Raw genomic sequence first — 19,940 nt, 5'->3', positions numbered from 1 at the left:
CGCGGACACCACGCTTCTCCCTGGGGTGTGGGGTGAAGCCCCAGGGCAGGGTGCCTCCCTGGGGAGCTGCAGCGGGACAGGCAGGCTACATCCCCCACACGTACCCAAGGTGCCCCCACACAGGGTTGGGGCAGAACCCCCCAGAGCACAAGCAGCAATATGGGGTGTGCTGCTCTCCATCCCTCAGCATCAAGCAGCTCTGTGGAGAAGACACAGAAGATGGAGCAATGCCCCTCTAGTCACAGCGGGAGATACGGCACGATGGTCCTCGCCCAGCGTGGCAAGATCGCGCTTCTAACAGCACTCAGGACGCAGGGCTACAACTCTCTCCCCCTACGAGGCACTGGATAGAGCTCCCCCACACCAGCCCACAAGATGCAGGGCAGCACTTCCCACCCCAGAGGGCTGGACAGGAGAAAGCTCAGCACAGGGGACGGGCGGGAGCACTTCCACGCCAGCACACCAGGCACGGAGAGCCCTCCATGCTAGCTGACTCCCCGGCTGGCTGCTTCCCTGAGCAGGCGGGATGCAGCCCCTGCCCTGCGTGCAGGACGGCGTGGGATGCCTCTCCCTGCATCCCAGCAGGTCCAGGAAGGAGGAGCAGGATCCCACTCAACATCAGCAAAGCGAGAAGCAGAGCTCACTCTGAGCCATGCGCCGCTCTTGAAGCAGAAGGCTCCTCTGTCACCCACCTCCCAGTCGCATCCAGCCGCCCCCTTCGCACTGCCCTTCCCCTACTCCCATCCTTCCTCCCGCTTTGAGCTGGTGTAGCAGAGGTGCCTCTGGACGCCCTGGTGAGTGGGCGGTCACACAGAGAGGGGGTGGGGGGGGACGCCGGCCGTGGGCGCATGGCAGGGAACCAAGGGCCGGTCCTGCCTGTGGTGTGGGGAGTCCCTGGCCCACAGCTCCACTCTCTTGCTGCCAAGTCCGCGAGGAGTGTCCAGCAGCAGGGCAGCCAGCAGGCCCCCCAGCCTCGGGATGCTTGTTTGCAAGCTGCCACTGTACCACATCATTATGAGGTGTTTGGGATATCAACAAATTAGCAGGCGTCTGGGAAGAGAAGGATGCAGCACCATTCGTAAATGTCAGCTCGCTGCCTCCTCATTTTGCAGATCATTAAACCCAATATTCCTAACCTGTATTAGTGCAACGGGGACAGGCCCCCTCCACAGCGACAAGCCGCCAGGAGAGCCGCAGCAAGAACATTGCTATGGAGACCCCACAGCGCCTTCCGTCCCCGCGCCCCCAGACCCCAGAGTGCCCCAAGCTGAGCCGGCACGTTCCCACCACCCCAGTGCTGCCTGCCCTGCCCACGGGGGCTCGCTGGGCCGGGGGCGGCAGGGGCGGGCAGGGCTCTGCACAGCGGCACCGGCAGAGACGGGCACACTAACTGTGCAACAGAGGGCACGCTGTGGGGCACCGGTTGCGTGCGTGCGTGTACGTGTGCGTGCACGTGGAGGGAAGGATTGCAAAGGCAGTTGAGCCTGCGTGTCAGGAAGAGAGGATACTCCCCAGGGCACACTGCGATGTGCACGGGGGGGACACTGCAAGGGACCGGGGCGGTCATTTCTGTGTATATGGGGGGGAGGGGGGCAGACGCGATATGGGGTGCAGCGTGCACACAGCGCAGCGGGGCTGGGAGGCAGCAGAAGGGCCATGTGGGGTGCGTGCACGCGCTGGGGGCAGGGGTTCATCACGCTGTGGGCACAGGAAGGAGGGCGTGGACAGCACGGGCTTCATGGTGCGTGCGGAAGCTTGCTGCGAGACACAGCGGCGGGGTGATGGGTGTGCACACGAGGGTGTCTCAGAGGGGCAACACAGAGCTGTATGAGCTCCCCCCCCAGGAACTACAGAATGAGGGGCGTGTGGAGCTGATGGAGATGGGGGGATATGCCGTGGCGTGGCGATGCCCGGGCACCGGCTGCTCTCCTCCCTCCAGGATGGAGCAGTGAGCTCGCAGGGTCTGTAAGGAGTGGGAGTGACTTGTTAGCACTGAATTAAGAGGCTTGGCGGAAGGGAGCGCATGGGTGAGACAAGCTGCGTGGGGCAGGTGGGAGCTGAGCAATAGCAGCTGGAATCCCCAGCAATCTGGTAAGCGCAGCTCAGCCCCACACTCCCAGCTCGCTGAGATCAGCTTCCGACAGCCCCTGACAGTTGGTATTAATCACGCACATCGCCCCAATACAACTCTTTACTGGCCATCAATTTCCCGTGGGTTTTAAAACTAAAAAACAAAGACAAAACCGCGTCGTTTGGCCGCCACTGAGAAGCACATTAAGGGGCTGTCAGCTTCTCGCCATGCACCCTGCATCACTCTTTAAGCACATGAGAAGTTCATTATCCCCGGAGCTCTGGCATCCATGGGGATGCTGGCGTAGGGAGCGTCGCGAAGGTGCTCCTGCCGTCAGACATGCCTGGTGGCTCCCTGGGGCCCTCCTGGCTGCCCGAAGCAGGAGCCAGAGGTCTTGGGCACGGAGGAGGCACAGCTGCAGTCAGGGCCCTGGGCTGCTCTGCGGCAGGACGGGGCACTCCTGGCCACTGCACGTTGCTGGTCTTTGATCTCGAGCAGACTTTCCTGACGGTCCCTGCAAGCTGATGCCGCAACCCCACCGTGGTGACGAGCTCTTCCTGGGGCTGCTGCGATGTCCCCTGACAGCCTGACGCCACGTTTGCCAGCCTGTGGGTGTTCCCTGACAGCCCGAGCCGCACTCTCCGGTTTGGTGACATCCCCGGCAGCCCAATACCACGCTTGCCATAGTTTGCTGATGCTCCCTAGCAACCTGACACTGCGCTCTCTTTAACATGCGACCATGTAAAAAAGCAACAGCTCGTTTGATTTATGATACTTCAGAACAACTAAGATTCAATTGCTCCGCACGTCCCTGGCTCTGATTACCTCCTAAATGAGATAAACTGATGGCAATTTATCCCCAGACCTCACCAACTTTCCCAGGATGCTAACCTGAGACGCTCGTGCCCTGCACACGCAGGCGTCGGGCTGGGTGCATCCTAAGGCAGCCTGGCCGTAGCCCCAGCTGTCTGCGCCTCCGCGCTCCCCTGCTGCTGCTCGTGCCTGGGCGAGACGCTGCGACGGAGCGCTGAGCCGGACGCCATGCCTGCCCCAGTGCGGCTGCTGAGGTCTCCCGGCAGGAGGCTTTGGGGGGGGTCCCAGCCGCGGTGCTCCCCATGCCGGCTCAGCCACGCTGGCCTGAGCTCATGGCGGTGCGGCCGGGCTGTCCCCACGCTCCTCCCAAGACGGCGTACCCTCACGGCAGGATGAGCACCACAAGGGATGGCAGCTCTGCCACAGAGCACGGCAGCCCTGCTCTCTGCACAGCGATTTTTACACTTCCACCATGTTGACTACGCAAAAGCAAAAAGCTCAGGTTATCCTGCTGTGAAAAAACTGCTGGTAACTGTTCAAAAACAGCTAAAAAAGATTCAAGGAAGAATCAGACATAGTTATGGACACCAGTCCATGACGTAAGTCATCAGACATGCCCATGATGTGGGGCAATGCTCAGCCCCGAGTTCGCAGCTGGAACCAATCGCTGACCATTAAGACATCAGGATGGGACCTCGCACAGAGGTTCATTATCTCTTATTTGCTTGCTGCCAGTTTCCAGCTCTAGCGCAGGCTGCCAGGCAGGACCGTAGCCTGGGGGTGAAAGGAGACGGGAAGCAGACAACCCAAGCATCAGCCCCAGCATCACTCCTCGACATCTGCCCTGGGCTGCCCCGTCCTGGCCATGAGCCGCTGCGGCACCCTGAGCTGCATCAGCCCTCGGGAGCAGACCTGGTGCTGGGGCAGGAGAGAGACGACCCGAGTCACCCAAGGAGGGTGCCACAGGCAGGGAGACCCAGTGCCAACCAGACGTACGTCAGGCAGGGGGTTGTCTACCGGACAAGGATTTGTATTCAGTTTGGTGTAACTTCAGATCCCAGCCTCTGCACCTTCTCACACCCCCACCAGCTACGCTGCGCAGCCTGGCAGGACCAGACTCTGTTCAGCACTGAAAACACCGGTCCTTTGCTTCTCAGTCGCCACTCTGGAAAGCTGAATACCTTAATGTCCACATCATAAATATGTTCATCAGACCCAAGGCAGTTTTGGGACCATCTTTACAACTCTCTCCAGTATTTCAAGGCTCTCTTGGAGTATTATTTATGGGTTGGGATGCAGTACTTCAGCATGTGCTTTCTTAGTCTCACGTGTAGGTGCAAAGTCATTCTACTCTTTGGTACCCCAGTTTTCAGACATATAGAGAATACACGTCTCTCTTTCTGCCAAAGCACTGGACTGAGAACTGCAACCTGAGAGCTAATGTGGGGAAGGGCAGTAACGTGTCTGAAGAGTCAACATAGACCCATAGCTAAGAACGCATCAGTTGTTTAATGAAATGTAAATATAGATAATACTTCTTGCTTTCCATGAGACATCCAGTGTATATTATAGACTCAAATGATGCTCAAAGATGCCTGAATAAACCACTGCAAAGGGGAAGTCTTTCCTAAACTCAGCAGTTTTCAGGTGAAGATAACTACAACAGAAAAGGGTGAACAGAACTGCCGAACTCCTGTGCAGATCATCACCACAACATTCCTGAGAGAGAGAGAGAGAACTTAAGAAGAGCTGTTCTGCCATGGGAAACCCGGGCTGCTGGTCTGCAGGCTGACCTGTGATTTGGAGCAAGTTAGGTACAGGCTAACAAATGTACAGGCTACAATTCTCTGGATTGTTTTACAGCAGCCATTAGTTTCAAACACTTGTGCTTAGCCCCTCTCCCTCTGCCTTTAGCCATCTGAATTAAATCTTTATTTTGGTTTACTACAAAAGCTTATTGAGTGCTATGGGACAGGATGACCTAGGATAAAGTCAAATCTTAAAGACTGAGGATCACTTTTTCCGCACAGGCTAACCATAGATGTAGGCTTCGGAGAACGTGGTTGCCAAGCTAACCCCTACCTGGACAAATTTGGATGGCTTTTCACCCCAAAATGCCCCTCCCTACGCCTTGCGGGCTTTCCGCCAAGCTTTGGGTCTCTCTTCAGATACCGCAGAGACACAAAAATTTCTCAACAGAAAAACCATCAGTACTTTTAGCATAGGCATAGCAATGTATACATCTTCAACTGGTTTCCTGAAGTGGATAAACTCTTCCCCAAAAACCCTCAGCTTGAGGCAGATGGCCAGGATAGGTCCTTTAAATTATGACAGTTTGGCAAATTTACAAGCAAACAGAAATAGGTTCTTTCTTGTGGTAGAAAGTGTCTGCGCACCTTAAGCATAGTTAAGCACATCTTAACTACGTGGTGTGCTCTCAGCGCTGCTAATACAGTTAGTAATTACTATTACCACTAACAGTATGTGCAGTCATGGGCATGGTGGCAGTCCTGCTTCCACTGCAGGTAAGAAATCAGGGGCAGATCACGAGGGGCTGGTTGCTCCTTTCTGCCTAAGCACAAACCGGCTCAGATGAGCAGCACTCCGAGCCCCATGTCCCCGACGAGCCCCGGCAGGACTCCTGGGTGCCGGGTGCTCTGAGCCAGCGGAGCTGCCCTCAGGCAGCAGATCTTTCTTACCTTCTGCTGCCGCGCTGGGGCCATCAGGCCGAGTTGTCCCTGTGCTCTTTTTCCTGCGATGCTTCTTCCTGTTGGCATGTGGTGACGGAGGCGGCTCCAGCTTTGGGCTGGCAGCACTGGAAATGTTCGGGCTGGAGCTGAGAGAATCGGCAGTACCGTTAGCTGGGAACAAAGATAAAGAAAGTAATGTACAGCAAGACAATGACAGTCTGCTCTTTCTAGAGACAACCAAGCGTCCTGGAGACAGCCCTGGTGCTCTGCCTGGCTCAAAAGGCACAGCCCCACAGACAGGACAGCACCCGCTCTCGGCCCCATGGCATGGGGCAGCTCTGACACCCGCTCCGGCTCAGGGAGGGTCAGACTGGACACGTTCTGCGCTGGGACTCATCCGGGATGATCACGCAGAGACAGCGCCGGCATCTGCATGGCCAGGACAAGCGCAGTGGCATCACTGGGGGCAGCCTGACGTGCCAACCCCCCAGCGCATGTCCCTCTCCGTCGTGCTCAGTGGCAGTGCCCTCACTGGGCGATGCGTGCGTTTTGGGAAGGGACAGTCCCAGGAGGTGCTCTTGGCCCCCCAGGTGCAGGGCCAGGTCCTGGGATCTGCACTGCTGCTGCAGAAGCATCGATCCCCCACGGCACAGCTCTGCCAGACGAGGTGACGGGGGTTGCCACACTTAGGAACCTAAGCATGATGGTCTCAATAGGCTTCCGATACGGAGCTGAAGAAGCTGCATCCCCAGCAGCAACGCACCAAATTTATCCTCAATCATACTGTTCCTTACAATTAATAGCAGAATTAGAAACAATCAGGGAGCTGCCTAATTACTGTCAATTAGAGCGCGCTAATCAAGCTCCGATCACACACACACACGCTGCCGCTGCACTCACCATTAAATGTCAAATTTCATTAGAGACCAGCAACAAAATCAAAAGCCTGACATTCAATTTCAGCAGCACACACAGCGCAGGCTTCCAATCAGCATAAAAATGCAGACTCCGGGGAAGGCAACGAGGCGCAGGAGCCCTCGCTGCACTGTTAACCCTCTCCGAAATACACTCCTGCCTCTCCAGTGTCCACCCACTCACAGGGCACGTACGGCAGCCCTGCTCCCAGCCCGCTTCTGTCCTGGGCAGCTCGCCGTCCTCTTTGCAACAACCCAATGTCTCCCATCAGGTCCTAACCTCCAATTTCCATGTTTCGTGGCACCTGAAATTAAGAAAGCAATCACAGCGTCTAACAAGGGCAGCACCCTCCAGCAGTGGGGACTGCCGGTGACTTGGCAAGCCCTTCTCCTGCTCCAGCCTAGCCTCTACTCTCCCTTTTCAGCCCGGTTCAGTCAGACTGGCTCTTTGGGGCTTGGTCTGTCTCTGTGCGGCAAGACAAACATCCAACGGTGGGACGGAGAGGGCTACGGGCAGCGGCCAGGAGCTGCCCCACGCAGAGGTCCGGTGTGCAGCTGGCGTCCCCCTCGCAAGGCTGGGAGAGGATGCGGCACCAGAGCTCTTCCATCTCTGGCTTCTACTACATTTGACACACACTAGTGGGGTGTTTCTGCTGCTATTTATCCACAGGGAAATAGTTCACCCTTGACAATTAAGAGAGATAAATCTAATAAATTCAGGCTTCATTTTTATAAGTATAAATTACTGATACCATTCAAGAGGACTATGCTTACAGCAGGTGTGAGACACCTTCATCTCCCAGCCTGGATGTCACAGGGGACCTGAACTTTCTTGTCTGAGGCTACACATGGTGCATCCAGACTACCTCTGCTGCCCACCTGCTCACCAGGATGCCCCCCGGGCCAAACCACGTACCGCTGGCATCCTGCCCCCCTCCAGGCTCAACGTGAGGGCTCCTGCACTTCTGCAGCTCCCGCCAACACGCTGCGGCGAGCCTGACACCTCCGGCTCTGCTGAGCAGAGATCGTCTGCGTCCCTGCTCTTCTCACTGCCCAGCAGCTAAAGCCACAGAGCTGGGGGCTTCCAGGGACCCCAACGGGATGGGGATGGGACTGCAACGGGGCAGGGGGAGGACATGAAACGTGCTCCCTCTACAAGCTCAGGTATCACTTGCTCTCCCTCTTTTCCCAGCAGGACAGAAGTGAGCTCCTCTGACCCACCCAAGGACTTCCAGGTCCCTGTCTCACCACGGGAACCCTTCTGCAGGCACACGTGGGACCTCCTGGGTCCTCCCTCCAAACCAGCTGGCCTTATGGGCAGCCCCTGGGTCCCCACGGGTGGGCTGCAGAGGTCCTCCCCATAAAGGACAAACACAAAATGTGCTGGAGCATGTTTACAGGACCTCTACAGCCCGCCCCCCTCTTCCATGCACTCTCCAAGGCACAACCGGAGGAGGCAGCCTGCACCCTCTGCACATGTCTGCAAGCCTGCTCCGAGCAGATAGATATTCCCCACCCTGCCCCACTGTTCAGAGCTGAAAACACAGCGGAGAACTCAGACCTGGGTTGCATGGACACAGCAGCATCACCGGGGTTCAGGCATGGGTGCGAGGCACGCCTGCTTTGGCTTAGCTCAGCCCCACAGCGCAGGGGCGGACGTGCCAGTCAGCTTGGCATGCTGTGCCGTGCAGGAAGCACTGCCTGCTCCCCGCAAAGCCCTTTCCCTCGCCGCGCCGAGAACCCACTTCTGCTGGCTGTCGGCTGTGCGGGTACGCAGCCCGGAGAGCCGCCTGCCCGGCGCATGCACAGCCCAGGGCTGCTCCAGCTGACGGGGACAGGAGCCCAAGGAGCTGCTTGCCACCCCCGAGGACCAGGGCTTTGCCTGCCCCTGCCCTTCCTCGACAGCCCCGAGAGGTTCTGCAGTGGGAAGTATGAAATTGCTGCTTTCCCCGCCAGTGCAGTGGGGACGGTACCGTGAGCTGGGTGCGGGACTGTGAGGCTGCTCCGGGAGGCCCCCAGGACAGCCAGGCTGGTCGCCCCTCGTATGCCGCGGACCCTTCAACACAGCCGGCCCGGTGGTGTGTCTGTGGACCACTAACACCGGGCAGGGCAGGACCGACCCGCAGGGCTCGGGGTCCGGCACAGTGCACCTGAGAGTGGACAAGCAGTCATCAGTGCTCGAGGCACACAGTTAGCATCAACCTCTCACCCCTCCACATCACGGGAGAAGCGGCAGCATCTCAGCTCCCGTTTGTGTCAGTCTCCGGGTTACTTTGCATGAAAGAGGTACATTGCTTCGGGTGGCCGCGAGCGCAGCAGGCTCCTCCTGGGGACAGGGAGCAGAGGCCGGCTCGCTCTCCTGTGACACTCGGGCCAGAGCCAGGGCGGGCAAAACATACAGCGTGGCCACGCCAGGCCCCTGGGCTCTGCAGCGGGGCTGCTGGGAGGAGGACGGGACCTGCCACGACGGTCCCTGGGACGGGAGGCCATCCAGGCAGACAGCTGCTGTCTGGAAGGGCTGTGACACAAAATTCACCTGTGCAAAGGCAGCGCGTGTGCCAACCAAAGCACACGCGGGTGTGCAGACCTCGCTGCTGCGTGCGCCGGGGCCGGCTCAGCAGTCGGCATGGGAGGCTCCCGCTGCCTGCGCGCACGGCTCCCGTGGGCAGGACAAGGTGCTGCCTGCAGTGGGGGCACCCCTCTCCCGGTGCAGGGGACCGGCCCCACAGCATCCCAGCAGATGCGCCTGTGTCCAAGGCGGTGTGCGGAGCAGCGGTTCCCCCTCGCACCCTGCTTCCTCCGGTGCTGGAGGAGCGGCGGCTGCCCTGCTGCACCCCGTGTCCGAGGCGAGGGGCGGGGGGGCTGCCCGCACATTAATGCTCAGAGCTGCGCCCTTCCGCTCCCGTCGCCTGCGCTGCCCCATCAGCAGTAACAGTCTGATTAATTCGCTTCCAGCAGGGAGCTGATGGGGCCAATGATGGAGCCGCTGCATCAGGCGCGCTGAAATTGATAGTTTTTCACAGTTACAAATGAGGAGCCTCCTCAGCTGCAAATGGCGCCCGCACAGTCGGACTCCGGTAATGATCATAAAGAGGCTCTCTTTAAACTGCGAAAGCCCCTGGGACCGAGCGGGGGGGCGGCTGCCGCGCTAATGAGAACTACAAGGGGCGAGCAGGCATGGAAATGGCTCCTCCACTCTTGATGTGCATTTAACTGCTTTTTTAGTGCGGCGGCAGAGCCAGGAACGAAGGAGTGATGAATGCAGCACAAAAGCATTTATTTTCCAATTCGGCAAAGTGGCTACGTTGGGAAATGTATGAATTATTTTAATTCACTCAACTGTCCTGAAACATCACAGAGAGCGAGTGAGCGTGGGGGGAGGGGGCGGGCCGTGCTCAGTGTGTGCTCCAGAGACAGGAATTACTCCTATTCGTTCAACTGCCCCAAAATCCGGGAGCTGGGGGTGCCGACGAGGAGCAGAGATGGGGGAAAGCAATGCTTACTCCTTGCACGGTGAGCCCAGAGTGGGGCAGGCGGAGCAGAGAGGTCAGAGCAGTCCAGCCGCGGAGCAGCATCCTTGGCTGGAGGGAGACCGCTTTACCGTGCTCAGCAGGAGAGCTTCCCCGCTGGTTCGGACACTACCAGCTGACCCCGGCGAAGGTGGACAGTCCCAACAAGGCCCCAAAGGCTGGGTCTGACACCCACGAGCAAACTCAGGACTCGCAGCCACGGGGCAGAGCTCAGGACTGCCCCATCGCCAAAATAAGCCTGCCCACCTGCTGCAGCTGAGGGGAGCGGGGCCAGAAGTGCCACTTACAGGGGTTGGGGCAGCTGCCAGGGATAGCCACGGCCTCGTTCCACTGGTCCGCGCTGGAGACGGAGTAGGAGCGCTGGTGCATGCCATCTGGCTTTGAGCTGAAGCCCACCAGGTTGATGCCGCTGATGGAGCGCTCTGAGTGCAGGGAGGTACTGCTGGTCGAGTGGGGAGCACCTGCAAGAGAGACACGAATTTAGCAGGGACCAGCTGCTGCTCTGAAGCACAGCGGAAGAAGGAAAAGCTGTCCTGTACCTGATGCGCCATGCCCCCAGGTGGCCCTGCACGAGGACAGGCTCTGTCTGGCTCTCCTCTCCCAAGGGGTGCCAGTGCATCGCCCCCCCAGAGGTGCTGAGAAAAGAGCACTGCCCAGCACACACCACTTCTCAGAGGGACACGCAGCTTGGTGGATTTCGACACAGCACCCTGGGCTGCACAGCTAGGCATCCTGGCTCACAGCTTCCCCCTCCAGCCAGGTTTTGCAGCTGGAGTTCACGGTCTGCTCACAATCTTCACTACAGCCTCAGACACCTGGGCAAACGCAAACCCACCCCATAGCCAGTGTGCCCATCCTCACTCCCTAACTTCACTCCGTGTGTGTCCCTAGCAAGAAACACAACCATGCTGGAGGCACTAGGAGTGAATGGAAAAATCACACGGAAGATGTCAAAGGGACATGCGGGGGAACAGATGTCCGTAAGGGTCGTGGGTCAACAAGCCTCTTCCCCCCAGCTGGAAACCCCTTTAGCTGAGCCCAGACCTCAGACCCCCCCAGGAAAGGAGCGTTTTTGGGACTAGAGGCCATCACAAAAGACAAGATCACTCAGAGATTCAAAATGGGTCAAGTGTTTCTGGATTAGAAGAATATCCAAAATTTCCAGAATAATAAACAGAGCAGCTCTGACAGGGAGCAAAACCCTTGCTGCTCAAGGCTGCAGGCAATCTGTTCAGGAGGACGATGCTGCCCTAGAGCGACTACCCCACACCTGCCCACTACGAGCACTTTCCTACGCCTTCCCTTAGGGCATTCAGCTCCAGCCACTGCAGAGCAAGTGCTCTGGGAGCTCAGGGGCGAGCAAAGGGTCCCTGTCCCTACTCTGAAGCTACCTTTCCTCCTTCCATGCCCGGAGGCACAACTGCTGAGCTGGGACTCCCACGCCAGCCCTTCTGGCCATGAAAGAGGGCAGGGCCTGTTGAACGGCCCGGCCGCAGCGTGCCCAGCTGATGAGACGTGCATCCACAGCCTGACCCATCTGCCCGCCCCAGCCGCGCCAGAGCCGGCCGCCCTGCAGCCACACCAGGAGCCGGGCTAAGAGAAACCCAGCAACGTGTTTCATGGGGCTGGTATGTAAGTGGGATCCTTTCACAGAAGCAGGCTGGAGAGCAGATGGACACTTGCAAGAGCAGGTCCCCAGCCGGATCTGCTACAGCCAGGACAGCTCACCGACTGTCTTCACTGTGTAAAACCAGCCCCACTTTGCGCTCACAGGATGCCAGCACAGCTGAGGCTGCAAGGGACCTCTGGAAGTCGTCCTGTCCAACCTCTGCTCAAGCAGGGCCACCCAGAGCCGGTTGCCCTGGCCTGTGCCTGGACGGTTTTTGAGTATCTCGAAGGAGGGAGACTGCACAACCTTGCTGGGCAACCTATTCCAGTGCTTAGCCACCCTCCACAAAGAGCAGAGCCTCGTAAAATCCCATGTGGAGCCCCAGGTTTTGTACAGAAAGTTATGTTCCTGCTCCTGCTGTTTCCATGAAAACCTAAGAAATGTGATTCGAATGTCACCGGTGCCTGAGCCCTGCCTGAGGCTGCAGAGTGCCTCAGGCAGAGCGCCTGAAAGACAGCCACCCCTACAAAGAATCCCCCCCACAAAAGGTGGATCCTAGACGTGCGCTGAACGGAGGGGTGATACGGGCCATCAGCCGGGCACCGGGCACGCCTGCCATCCACGAGCACCTTTCATTCATCGCCAGCACAGCGGGTGCCTCCCACCCTCCTCCTCCATGTACCCACCCTGGACATAAAATCCCCTTTCTCTGCTGCACTGCGTAGGGACTATCGGTAAGCCTTGCCTGCAGCCCCTGCCTGCCCCGGCAGTGCGGCGCAGAGCTCGCAGGGCCACCGTGCCCGGCAGCCCCGTGCTGCCAGGGCCCCGGCCCGCGGGGCAGGAGCGGCAGAGCCGCCGGCTCGTCTGCCTCCAGCCTGGCTGCCGCACGCTCCCCCTCCCTCCCCTTGTTCAGCGCCACAGAAACACGTGTAAAACCATGACACTGACTTTGCCTCTAATTAGCCCTTAATTTACAAGACACACTCGGAAGGGTAATTAGCTGGCGCTCCGCTCCTGACTGCCGCATCCATCTCCTCTCGCCTCCTCGTGGGAGGGAGCCTGCTGCCACTGGAGCAGGGACAACGCTGCTCTCCCGGGACCGGGAGGAGCTGGGGCCTGGGCCCTGGGCACGGCGCTGCTGGGCTGGGACAGGACGGGACAGCATGGGATGGCATGGGATGGGACGGGACGGGACAGGACAGGACAGGCTGTCCCCAGAGCTCAGGCAGTGCCTGCGGGCCCCGAGCCAGGCTGCGCACACAGCGTGCGTCGACTGCCACAGCCGAGGAGAGGGAGGCGAACAGCAGGAGTGCGGAGTGCCTGGGAGAAGCTCCTCCAGCGGAGAGGAAAGTCCTGCAGAGCCTCAGGGAGCCCGGGTTTGCCCCTTGCACCTCCACCCCAGCCCCACTGGGAGCCCCGGCCTGCAGGCACCTGCCCTTCCATCGCTCCTCCAAGGAACAGTGGGGGCTGCCACGATGCCCAAGTGCCCCAGCCCTGACCAGAGCCCGGCACACGTCGCTCTGCCGTGGCCAAGGCACCCTCCAAACCTGCCCACAGCGACGGACCTCCTCAGTTTTGTGGCACCGCATGGTGAGTGAGGCCGGGCAGCTGGAACAAGCGCTGGCAGTAAGGCAGGAAGGCTGCTGTGGTCAGACTTGCAGAGAAGCAACCACATGTGCCTGGAGAACCCGCCCTGCAACCCTGCTCGGCTTGCCGGCAGCCACCCCAGGAGCACACCCCGCTGCCAGGGCAGGCAGCCACAGCTGCGGCGTGACCTGTGCCGGGCCTGCAGGATGCCAGGGGTGTGCAGAAGAAGACACGCTTAGGAAAGCTGCCGACACACGCTCAGAGCCCGCACTGCGTGCCCATGATGACTACCCGATCTCACACAGGCGTGCAGTGCAAGCATCCCAAATCCCACGCCTGCCTTGCCGTAGCACGTGCCACAAAGAAGCGGCACCAATTTGAAAACTTCATTTTGAAATGAAATGGTGCTGCCATGACTTCCAGGAAGAGCTTCTATCAGCCTCTGCAGTCTCCCCAGGAGCTCCCTGCACTTTACACCAGCTGCCCGGAGCCACCCAGCTGCAGAGGAACGTCCTCGCAGCCCGGCCGCTCGCTTGGCTCACGGACCTCTCGGCTGCACAAATACGGCTTGTCCCAGGGGTCTGCAAGGTGGTTCCAACAAGGCTAGAGCCTTCAGGGATTGCGTCCCTTTGGAAGCGGCACCAGCAGCAGTCACTGGATACGGTCCCTCTAAATTAGGCAAGCAAAGCGAAAGGTGAAGAAAAGGCTACATGTAAAATACTAACTGCCTCTCTGAGCCAAAGCCTCCAGGAACCGCACTCTCCCCAACCCTGCCTACGGTCCCTCAAGCAAAGCTCTCCCAGTCACTGTTTCCTCAAAACCCCCAAAAGAGAGATTCATGTAGACGTGTTAGTGTGCCCTCACCAGCAGGCAAGGCTTCCTGATGCCTTTTTAAGTAAAGCCTAACCGATGACATGGCAGTAAATGGAAAATGACCTAAAAACAGAACGTCATTTTTCTAAGCGTGGAGTGTGGCAGCCTGGCTGTTTCAGTAAAACACTTGAATCAAAGCAACCTGGAAATTCTTCATTAAGGTGCGGATGCACAGGGAACTGGATAAAGGCGAGCTAGCAAAAAGGGGTACTGTCGGTTGGAAAGGAGATTATTTGCAGAGTCATTTGAGGATCTTTGGACAAATCTTTGGACAAATTTAATATTTTCAACAGCGATTTGGCAAAATAACACATGGTTTCTGGTGAAATTTCCTGGTGACATTAAGCTGGAAGCTCTGCCAGTATTTTGGCGATGAAGATGTCATGCAGGATGAGATGATTTTGAAACGTGAGCTAATAAAACCACAACAAAATTTACTTAGTACAAAATGCAAAGACATTTACTCTGGAACTAATGGGCCTGATTCAGAAAATCCTGAGAAAGTACGTACTCTTTTCCATGGGATTTGGATCGCACCAAATCTTGGTGACAAGAATGTCTGCACTAGGTTGGGGCTTTTAACTGGGAACACCAGAGGAGGAGGAATGCTGCAAGCGTTGCCTCTTCACAGCATCCCCGAACCACACCACCAATGAGGCTGGAAAGTCGAACGTGATCCCACGTGTGCAAGGTGAGGTGTGTCTTGCACAACTGGGAAAGATTCACACTTCCTGCACAAAGCTGGTAGGATACCTCACCTACGTCTTCATGCACAACCTACCACCTTGAAAAAAAACTAAGTCAAGGTGGAACGGGTACAGAAAACAAAGGTGATGTTCCATTCCTACTAATGCTATCAGCCCACCTGCCCACGTCCTACAGCCTGCAGCCCCGAACTGCTGCGGATTGCAGTAACAGCAACACCAGGTGTATGGACACGCTAAGGCACATATTTTTAATAGGTGTAACACAGAAAAACCTACATCCTTGACAACTGAGGAAGGGGCTACTTCCTTCTCTTCCTTGAACATACAATAACCTGCGCTGAAGAAGCCAAGTCGTGACACATCAGCTCTCCCTCCTACCACCAGCATCGGACACCCACTCCTGAGCAGCTCCTGGTGAAGCCAGGTGTCTCCTTGACGCACGCGCCCTGGGTGCCGAGTGTCTGCAGTCTGGCCAGGACGTGGGAGAGAGCCTGCTTCAGTGGCACAGATGGATATGCTCTGTGCACCAACAGACAAAGGGCAGATACCACTGATTATGGTCCTGGGCGAAGCTCTTCGCTCGTTTGATGCTGCTGATCCAGGAATACTGCCATTTTAGCACGAGAAAGGGGACAGGATCCCGAAGGCTCGTCCTCCTGTGGCCAATGCACACAGCAGACTGCAACACAAAAATGTCTTCACACCCTCAGACCCCCGCCTGGTGATAACTCAAAGGAAGAGCTGTCTCTTGCTGGATTTATTCAACATTGAAGTGTGGCCAACAGGAGAATGGTCAGATGGCAGCTAAATTCTGCTCTGCCTGCGCTTCTCCACACCAACTACACTACTGCAGTCAGGATGGCTTGGCTGGACGTGATAATCAGAAGTCGTGCACAGCAAAGCGGGCTGGTAGCAGAGGAAACACTTTGAGAAGTTTGCAGCTCCCACGAAAAACAAAGGTACAGACTTTTGACCAGCTGCTGCTGTCTGGAGCGATCTTCGCTCTCGGTTCCTTGCTGGAGCTATGTTCTGGCACAGCGTAATTACTCATGGATAGGGTCTTTTTTTTTTAGCTTGAGCAGAAGACTGGGCCTCATCCTGTGGATGCGGCTCGGCCTCAGTTCTTCAGGCTTCCATCATTTCTCAGCTGGACTATGCCAACGCACTCTTTACCCATGTATGAAACCACCGCTAGCAGAGGCAGTGGTGGCGGGTGCTTTCAGAGAAGGCAGGAGGCTGGCTGGATACCTCATCTCAGCTAAGACCGCTTGCATGTTCTTCTGCCTCCCCGAGACACGAAGGGATAGATCCCCGACCATCCGCACCCGTGACTTCCCCAAGGCCCCGCAGAGCTAAGGGCACAGACGGACAATTGCCTGCGGTTATGTTTTTGCACTGCTCTCCTGGGGCAGGTGGGTGGCTGCTACCAGGCCCTGACACCGTGGAGAAGCTGGGTTCGTTTGGGGGAACAGGGGTATGCTGAATTTTAGAGAGGCACAAGCTGGATAGCAGTTTGGGAATTGCCCCTTGTTTTACGGCCAAGGACAGCACAGGTCTTTCCTCTGAAGTGCCAGGCCTGGCTCTGGCACAGGAAGAGGGACACCGCTGCCACGCCACGTAGCAGCAGAGACTGCCAGCCGTGGGGCATGAGATGGTGATGGAGGTCACCCCAGGATGGGGCGAGGACACCCTGGCATGAAGCAAAGCCTATTTTCTCTTGTACTGCAGCGGGCCAACAGCACGCTGCAGATTAATGCTATTTGCTGTCTGCCAAACCACGTCCCAAAGAGTCATCACTAACCACCAACCAAAACTTTAAGGTACTTGTTGCCAACTGATCACCATTTATTCCAAATAAAAATCAGAATTACTGCAATCACCTTGGCATACTGACTCTCAGGTACTCTGCTAGCGTCCGCAGCCAGAGCACGTCTCAAAGCCTCCCCGAAAGTCGTGTGCGTGGGGCAGCCGCGGCTGCTCCGGACCCCAACACGCTGCTCCTGGGCTGGACGGGTACCCACCTCCAGCTGGTGGGAAACTCCTCCGTTCCGAGAAACCAACTGGTTCTTGAGGGGAGGTGAGAGCCAATGTGCCTGGTTAAGCTGCCTGCCTGAGAAATCCCTGCTGGTAAAGACATAATTCACCACTCTCCATCAATGGGCGGTCAGCTGCCATGTACGCAGGAATGCAGCTGTGCTGGGAGCGCCCCGCGGCTGCCTTTCCCAGAGCCGCCCCCGCTCCCCGGAGCAGGTCCGGAGCCAGAGGAGTCTCTGTCAGGTCGGTTTTCTGAACCAGGCACTGCACGCTGTTTTGCTGGACACGCTCGGTTCTGTCCTCTCGAACAATTCCTACCAGTAACAAGGCCAAAAACCCGTAGGCTAGCTCTTATCAACCAGAAGCACCAGGATGGAGACATGACAGTTAAAAGACATCAACTCCCAAGTTCTCCTTGAGAGAGGGCAACAATTCCGAGCAGCACCTATACGGCACGGTGGGGCACGTTCTGGGATGACAGATGTCCTTCCCAGCTCCGCTAACAGCGAATGTCTGTGCGAAATCACTGATCCAAACCGCAGGCGACCAAGGTTTCCCAGCCCTGCTTCTTAGCAAGGCCATCAGGATCCGCCAGCTTGCGCACAGTGGGAACCACTGCCTTTCACCGGGCCTCGCAGATGCTCTGACACAGAGGAATCTCTCTCCTGTCTTAGCGCTGCATTTGGAGAGCATGTTTTTGGACATATGCACATGGTAAGTGACTACGTAACACCCTAGCTCCCACCGAAGCTAATCTGTGGTGGGTACGAAGTGCCAGGAGAAACAGCTCTGCGTAGTCCAGCCCTCCCTGGGAGAACCGCAAAGCCAAGCTGCCTGCAGCGAGACGGGAAGAGCTGACCACAACCAGGTTACCATTTTATACTCTCATCTCCCAAGCAAAACGCAGGGAGTGTGAGATAAGCCAAGGCCTCTCAAGCCGACAAACCAGACCCATCTCTGGTTCAGACGGTGGCCAGCTCCACATTCAGAGTTAGTGGGACCCCAGCAACCCGGAGAAGCCTGTGAACAGGTACTGCAGCAACAGCTGATCCCCAAAATCCTCAGGCACCGAGAGCACGCTGACTGCCCGGGAACCGCAGGCAGCTGCAGCTACTCAGTCCTTTTCCAGCCTGAGCTCTGCCCGAACCGAGCACCCACGCAGAGCCCGTGGAGCCTGCTGCAGCACGCCTCATCCGCCCACCATGCAGCTCCACCGCCAAGGAAGGGTGTCCAGAGCTGTGCGGGGAAGAGGCGAATCCGCCGGGAGAGCAAGCGACAGCACATCTGGACAGGGAGTCAGAGGCAGCCAGGAGCTCTCTGATTGTCTGATCTGTTCTGCATAGCATAAAATTACACCATAGGTCTTCCACTAATTTACTCCTGTCTGAACTACAACGTACCTTTTAGAAAATCTTCTAATCTTGATTAGAATATTGTCAGTGACAGAGAAATCACAGCAACTCTTGATAAGTAGTTCCAGTGGTTAATTACCCTCACTGTTGAAATTTGCACCTTATTTCTAGTCTGAATTGTCTTGCTTCAGCTACCCGTCATTGGATCTTGGTGTATTTTCATCTGATAAAGAGCTCTCTATTAACAAATTTTTATTCCTATACAGGTATTTACAGATGGTGTTGAAACAATCTCTTAACCTTTTCTTTGATAAACTAAACAAATTGAGCTCCTTCAATCATTCACTACCACGCGCATTTTGCAAGCATTTCATTGTGTTTGCAGCTATTCTCTGAGCCCTTCCCAACCTACCGGTTTCATTCTCATATTGTGGACACATGAAATCCATGAACTTCAGCCCTCCAGAAGTCCTCTCCATCCCAAAACTGACAGTCACCATCCACACTTCAGAAAGACCTTGACCACATCTTCTAGAATTCCTGAATTAAATAATTCAGACTTGCTGATTCAAACATGTCTAAATCTCCTACCTGCTGTTTAATATGCTTCCTAATTACAGCTGGAATATGAAGAATTCATCATTCTGTGATAAGATACATCATCTTGCCTCTTCCCAGACACCAAACAGAAGTGTTCACTGAACACTTCTTTTTTTTTTTATTAACCATTCTACTATTTTCATGCAGTAATGAACAAATGCTGGGTTTAGGATTCATTAGTTCCTAATAAACTTGAATAAAAATTTTTCAGTGTCTTTAACTCTGCTGATTACCTTTTCTGTATCCCCTTGTGCAACCACGGTGATGTAGCCTCCTGAAACTAGCCAAGAGCGGGGAGGGTGAGCTGGGAAATGAGCTTCAGATACTAAACTCATCACTTTTATTTGTATGTCGAGTCTCCACGGAACACGTAAAGGTTGAAGCTTAGGAACTTGGTAAGACATATGAACAGTGACTATTCTCATGATTCACGGGCTAAAACCACCGTAATACAGCGATCCAGGCGCTGTGGCCAAGGCAGCCGCTCCAGCAGAAGCTCACCAGGTTCAGAGCACAAGACGAGTGTAAAGTCAGAACACGGTGGTGAAAGGGATCCCACCGCATTTCCAGCCGCACCGCTGAGCCCAGAGTGGGACAAAGCACCGGGGAGGACGCAGGAGCTGCTTGGAGCTCAACATCTGGATCTGAGTTGGAGGAGGAACCGAGCTGCAAGGTTTGTCTTTTTTTCAAGTAAAGCAGCTACGAGAGAGGAGGGAAGAGAGGTTTCCCTCTAGGAGAAAGGCAGCAGAGATGACACACGCAGGCAGAAGTCCGCTGACTAAGAAGCGTTCAAATGTGGCCGGCAGCGTCCGTCTTCCCATCAGCTGGGGCACGGACGTCCCTATGGGGAAAGGTGGTGGGCAGCTGTACCCAGCAACTGTGGCGTGGCGGTATTCTTACCTCACTGGTGACTTTCTTCTTAACTGCATCATTTGCTAAAGGTATTTAACTTCCTCCCTCAATGTGGCTGGTACTAAACGTGGTCTGGGGAAGCTGGGCAGGCACAGGGCGCACGCCTTCTCTGCAAGCAATGAACCCAGATAAAACGGTGAAACGAACCCTTTGTGCGGCTGTAACCAGAGCAAGTCTGGGAACGTCAGGAGCTGGAATGCTTCCCACAAAGCCAAAAGGGTCACTTTGAGGGCTGCTCATAATTAATC

At 56.4% G+C, this 19,940-nt stretch overlaps 1 protein-coding gene across 3 annotated transcripts in view; it reads right to left on the bottom strand.

The window, feature by feature from the left end:
• AGAP3 (ArfGAP with GTPase domain, ankyrin repeat and PH domain 3) overlaps positions 1 to 19,940 on the bottom strand; it is a 147,603-nt gene that overhangs the window by 10,699 nt on the left and 116,964 nt on the right. For all 3 annotated transcript variants that reach the window (XM_054814666.1, XM_054814667.1, XM_054814665.1), the window contains exons 12-13: positions 10,306 to 10,479; positions 5,584 to 5,745 (exon numbers count right to left, since the gene is read on the bottom strand). In XM_054814666.1, coding sequence (XP_054670641.1) covers positions 5,584 to 5,745; positions 10,306 to 10,479 — 336 coding nt within the window. The remainder of the gene's footprint in view (positions 1 to 5,583; positions 5,746 to 10,305; positions 10,480 to 19,940) is intronic.

Source organism: Grus americana, chromosome 2, assembly GCF_028858705.1.
Source record: "Grus americana isolate bGruAme1 chromosome 2, bGruAme1.mat, whole genome shotgun sequence".
Taxonomy (NCBI): Eukaryota; Metazoa; Chordata; class Aves; order Gruiformes; family Gruidae; genus Grus; species Grus americana.
Note: the sequence above shows the minus strand (reverse complement) of the source record. Positions and strands in the feature narration are given on the sequence as shown.